This window comes from Erpetoichthys calabaricus, chromosome 8 (genome assembly GCF_900747795.2).
Source record: "Erpetoichthys calabaricus chromosome 8, fErpCal1.3, whole genome shotgun sequence".
Classification (NCBI taxonomy): Eukaryota; Metazoa; Chordata; class Cladistia; order Polypteriformes; family Polypteridae; genus Erpetoichthys; species Erpetoichthys calabaricus.
The window spans coordinates 111,808,992-111,815,065 of record NC_041401.2 but is presented as its reverse complement, the minus strand read 5'-3'; the positions used below and the strand labels follow the sequence as shown (position 1 = coordinate 111,815,065).

Here is a 6,074-nt window from a genome sequence, read left to right as displayed (position 1 = left end):
TCACTAGACACATTACCAATATAGAGATGAGAAGTCTAATGTCTTAACTACTGTATAGCAGACAAGGGGTTCAAAGACACAGCAGTGTGTTTTCCTTAAAGTGTCTTCTACATAAGTTGCTGAGTGAGTGAAGAACAAACTGATCAGCGGCATAGTGGCAAAAATTACTCATGACCGGAGCACAGAGCAAAGCCTACAGTGAGGACTTCTTACAAGAGTTTCTTTCCAGATCCAGTCAGGCAGATGCATATTCAGTGGTGTCTTCCTCTTTGCATGGTCCATAATTTTAAATCTAGAGATCTTATAAAAGTCATTTAGTACATTTCTTAAGATCAGCAATGATACTTTTGGGATACTGATGAACAGAATCATAATGCCTACAAAGCGAGATATTAAATTGTTCCATTCCTTCCCTTAAAAATACCTTTATTTCTTTGTTTTGCTGTAGAAAAATAGCTGGCTATTTGATAGCAATTGCAAATAGCATTGGAGAACAGAACAGTTTTTTATCCTCTGTGAATATCATCATCATAATCATCAGAGATTTAACGGCCATTTTCCATTTTTAAACAGGTGAGGTAATTGCTTCTTAAAATTTTTTTCCTCCACTCTCAGTGGTCCTGGGCATTCCTTTGGGTGAGTCCCATTCTTTTCATATCTTCTGATACATGCTCCACCAAGGTCTTCTTCAGCCTCCCTCTGGATCTCATCCCTTCCACCTCCATCTTGGTGCACCATTTTACTCAGTTATCATCTGGCTTGCAGTCCACCCACCCAAATTATGATGGTTGGTTTCTCCTCAGCACAACATCTACTGCCTCTTCATCAAGTCTTTCTGTCAACTCAGTACTCATCTTCTTCTAACTCAGTGACACTCCGCACATTTACATGATCATTCTAATCTTTGTTCTTTCCAGCGTTACTTCATGTTCTGCTTTCATAGGCCACATTTATGTCCAATAGAACCAACTACCCCTAATTCAATTTTCATAAACTTTTCCCTTCCTTTAGAAGTTAGAATTGTGGACAACTCCCTGAATTTCTCCCATACACCTCTAACCCTTGCAATTACAGTTATGCAAGCATTGTGCAGGAACATAGCACACAACCTGGACTTTGCACCACCAACGGTTGTATCATCCGCTGCCATGTTTAATGGACTTTTAGAGTGTGGACTGTGTGCTCTCTTTTTAAAAGGTTTTTGCTCCTGGTATTTTTAGACTCGTATCTACTTTTATCTTCTTGGTGTATTTTAGATTGTCTGTTACCATAGTTTACTCATCACCCAATTTGAAGAAACCTGTGTATTGTCATAAATTATAAAGGTCCCTAATGTTAAGATTTGTTTTAAAAATGTTATTTTTTATGCCTTTTAGCCTTTTAAAATAATTTCAAGAGTTCCCAGAGTCTTAATAAAACTGGGTGGCATAATTAGATCTTTTAACTGTGTTTAGGTTAGATTACCTATAAGTAGGACCCAGACACCAGTCACATTATTATTAAATAAAAAGCAGAAATATTCTATTTTTTCCAAAAATAACTCAGTTGCCGAGATCTACATTTACACTTACCACATCAACCTTCTGCACCCTTCTTGCACACCTTCTGCTGACTCATCTTCAAAACACCATCTTATGACAATGGTACATTGGATCCTGTTTCTCCCAACACCTTTACCACACATGTCGCTTTCCCATTCACCCACCTATACCATACCTCCCTCACCTTGGGCTTTCCTGCATTTACTTTGGGGCCTTTCTCTTTCAAACTTAGATTTTCATTTCAGGCCTTATGCCCTGTGCTTGTTGGGATGGGCTTCAGCTTCCCTGTAAACCTGTCCCGGATAAATGGATTAAAAAGATGGATGGAAACTTATTGCTGTTAAAGGTCTTTGAACAGTATTGTGAACTAAGGATGCCATAGAATTTTCACATCCGAAATCTGGTATTGTAAAACTTTCTTAACTTTTTTATGAAAGAATCAAAATGATGTATTTCTTGATCATTAGAGTTATATTTTGGTCCCTTTTTCCACCTCATTTTCTGGCCTGCTTAATTCAGACCACGTTCATAAGGGTGCGCTGGAGCCTATCCCAGCACGTAAGGCAGGAACAAGCCCAGGATGGGGTGCCAGTCCATCGCAGGGCAAACACACACTTCCACACACTAGGGCTCATTTAGTGTTTTCAATTCACCTAACCTGCATGTCTCTCAACAGTGGTAGAAAACTGGAGTAAACCCATGCAGACACGGGGAAAACATGCAAACACCATGCAGGGGGGACCCTGGATGCAAACCCTGGTCTCCCTATTGTGAGGCAGCAGCACTGCCACTGTGCTAACATGGTTCTTTGTCTTTGAGAACATATAATAATGCAGAAAACTAACTCAGGCAAGTACTTTTTAAAGGTCTGTATAACCAATATCGATGTTATTTTTTTTGCATTTAGTTGGCAAATCAGTAATAGTTGGCAAAATCTGACAGATAGAATTGGACATTTTTATCTCCTTTTCATTTTGGAATATGCACACACACACAAACACACACACACACACACACATAAACACACCTCAAGCCAAATTATATTTGCCTTTCAAATTAATTGTATGTTTTTAGAATGTGCAATGCACATCAACATGAGGAAAACATACAAACTCCATGTAAAAAGTTCTGCAGGTGACTAGTCAACCAGGACACAAGCGCCATGAGGTGGTAGTGTTGCCCTTTGCATTGCTGTGGTCACCCAGGACAAAGAAGCAAGCATTTTAAATTAAAGTATGAATACTGAGGACTAACCTCAATTCAAAAGAGCTGTCATAACAAATGAAAACACAGAAACTTATGAAGATGTAGAAGTAGCTTTCATGTTACTTTTATATGTAATTAATTACATCCCATTAAAAACTTATACAGAATATATTGGCCCAATTCTTAAAGTAACCTTTAACACAAAAAATAGCTGAAACACAACAGTTTAATTATTTTCAAATGTTATTGATTCTGCATTGCTAAGTACTGGGAGAAGTTACTAAAAAAACTAAAAAAAATCCCAGTTTACATTTCAATTATTGGCTGAATATGATTAGCATTTCCTTATCTTTGTTTCTCTATTTCATTTCAGCTGTTTAGACGAATATTCAGCATTCACTGAGCTCCCCGAGCTGCACCGGTATTCCCCATATTCTTTTTTAGTGTTACTACCTCGAGTGACAGTAAACTCTACTGGCACCCTCACAGACATTTCTTTTCTCATAACACTAACTGTTAATTCTGTATGTGGAGGGATTTTGACAGGTAGGTTGATTTCAGTCTTCTCTCTTGAAGTTGAAGATTCAGTTTTCCCTTTTTCAACAGTGAAGGTGTTGGAAGCCGAGATGCTGGTCTCCATTCCTACACCAGGCACGATATCAAGGGAGAATTTACTACCAACAGTAATTGTGGTGGAGTTGCTGAAGGAGATGCTCTGGCTGACATAGGTTTCATATTCTTTGGTGGCAGTGGAAGAAAACGACTGATCAGTGTCAGATCGGTTTACTCCGACCAGCTCATCGATCTTCACATTCTTCTCCGACTCCTTGACCATTTTCTCCCACTGAATTTTGGCTTTCACAGTAGGGGAGCCATACTTCAGTGGACGAAGTGAGGTGAGCTGATCATTGAAACCGAGATCACCGTAGTTTGCCACCTTTTCCCCTGCTCGAGCAATGATTTGCCGGCCTCCACGGTCTCCATGTTCATACAGGACCCAGACTCCTCTATGCACAATATGGGACGAGGCAGTGTCATTGAAGTCAGAAAAGAGGAGGTTTGTTTCAAGAGTGACATCTTTCTTTCTTCCACCGTAATTAGCATGTTCATATAAAGTGATCAAAGGGTCGTCAAGGTTGTCAGTGATGATTTGCAAGGAAGAATATGCATCATTCCATTCAGCATTGGCATACTGCCCTTCCTCGTAGGCAAACTGCCGGCCTTTGAAGTTAGGATGCTCATAAGCTACCCAAGGGGCACCAATTATCATTAAGGATGAAATGCAGTCATTGAAGTTTTCATCAATTAGACTTGGAACAGTTTTGGTGAACTCCCTGCTCATCCCCTGGAAGTTTTGGTGCTCATAGACGATGATTTTGTTCATGGTTAGAACTTCGATTTGCCTTCTTATTGTAGTCAGTAGGGATGAATACCCAGAGCTTTCTGTAGTGCCCTTTTAATGACGAACTGCTTATTTTATAGACATGAGTCCAAAGGCACTCCTCAAAGATACATATCCTCAAGCCTTAGAAAGTGTAAAAACACCCTGTAAATGTTAGGTTTGGCACCTACCTTTGTTTAGTTTTTTCTCCTTTAGCTTTAATTTTATGTTATCTTTCTGACTATTAACTAATTTGCTTTATGTACTATTTTACAATTTATTCACTTAATGTGATGAGGAAATACTTACAGTCATTGCATCATTATTTGTGTTGTTACTATTAGCTAATTATTTTACATTGTTCAATCTTAGTATAAATGAAGAAAAAACAATTTTAATACAATTTTAAATTTATAGCAATATTTCCTTTCAGCCATTTAGTCTTTTTTATCTCATGATCAGTTAAATCAAATCCAAAGCAAAACATATTTATGCAAAGAGCTACATTCTCATCAGTCCAGTTTAGGCTCACAAAACACAAATGTATTAGGAATATGGAGGGAACCAGAATTACTCACAAAAAAACAAAGTATGTATAAACAATCTACGAATGTCAACCTGTAAGTAGTACAATCTCCACCATACCATTATCCGTATACAAAATATTTAAAGCCAAAACTCATAATTCATGTAGTTCTTATCTTTCCTTCTCTCTTTTCCTATCACTATTGCCTGAGACAGTGGTTGACTTAATCCCACATCTGGTAGCTGCTTGATCTCTGCACTCTTGGTTTGCTTTTTTACACCCTGTGAGGGTTTGTGCTCAAGAATACTCACCAATGGACTGTCACTCCTTCCAGTACTATTTCCTGAATCATGGCCAGTGCTGCAGAGATAGTCAGTGGCCACACGTAAGTGGATCATGCAGACACTGAGTATAATAAAAATAGCCTTCGGTTTAATTTGAAAAGCTTGCCTGATCCCTTAAGGATCTTAATTCCTGAAAACATTTTCTGTCATTTACAGTCACTATAGTTGTAGTAATTTTCAAGCAAATATGTGTTTAGAAAATAACATCGCCATACCAATTGAATTGTCTTTTCTATTTCTAGAACATTACCGTGGACGTTTCTTCCGCTTATTTACAAATTTCTTCCTATTTTAAGCACTTCTGAAAATGATTACTGCAATGCACTTTTATAAAGCTTTCCTACTTCAAGGTATTAAGCAACATCAGAATGCTGCTGTTAAGGAATTGACAATGACCAGTAATTAGGAATACATCATCTCTAGACTACAGTGTGCACCTGTCTGATACTGTACTGTAGTATCTTCAACATTGTTTGACCAAAACCCCAGATTATCTTTATCATTATTATTTTACCTTTATTGATATTGAAGTATCAATAGAATACGCATAATTTTGTGAGCTAAACACAGTTTTATATTAAGCTGTCTTTCTAAACGCTGATTTATACTTCTGTGTCAAGCCTACGCTGTAGGCTATGCTGTTGAAAGCAGTTTATACTTCTGGGTCGCTCAGCACATACATGTCTGAACGTGAGTTGGTGGTGTTTTTAGCAAAGAAGAAAAGCAAATGATTAACTTCCATAGGTGAATATATCTGTCCGCCACAGTTTCCTCCTTTTTCATACATTCACTGACTTCAAAACTGATGTTTTCGAAAATTTCATGCCACCAATTGGTTGTCATCTGATTGTCTTTGTAGTGTAGTGATGAAGTATCATGTAAATGTGTATATGTTCTAACTTATTCAACAAAACTTTTTTCAATCTGCTCCATATTTACTTCAGAATAGTGGAAGATGAACATAACCACATTTCAGGAAGTACCTAATTACCAAACCAAACAGCTAAAGTCGTTGGGGTGGACAAAGAGTCTGCACAATCACATTTTTAAGAATATAAGCGTCAGGCTATGGTGTA

At 37.8% G+C, this 6,074-nt stretch overlaps 1 protein-coding gene across 1 annotated transcript; it reads right to left on the bottom strand.

Moving 5' to 3' along the window:
* Positions 1-3,083: 3,083 nt before the first annotated feature.
* Positions 3,084-4,173, bottom strand: LOC114656585 (epidermal differentiation-specific protein-like). The gene has a single exon (XM_028808226.2). It carries the CDS (start codon positions 4,129-4,131, stop codon positions 3,112-3,114), a length of 1,020 nt encoding a protein of 339 aa, XP_028664059.2. The 5' UTR covers positions 4,132-4,173; the 3' UTR covers positions 3,084-3,111.
* Positions 4,174-6,074: the final 1,901 nt, after the last annotated feature.

What these genes read in the sequence shown, in the direction of transcription:
- LOC114656585 (XM_028808226.2), bottom strand. Translation starts at nt 4,131, where the DNA reads ATGAACAAAATCATCGTCTATGAGCACCAAAACTTCCAGGGGATGAGC.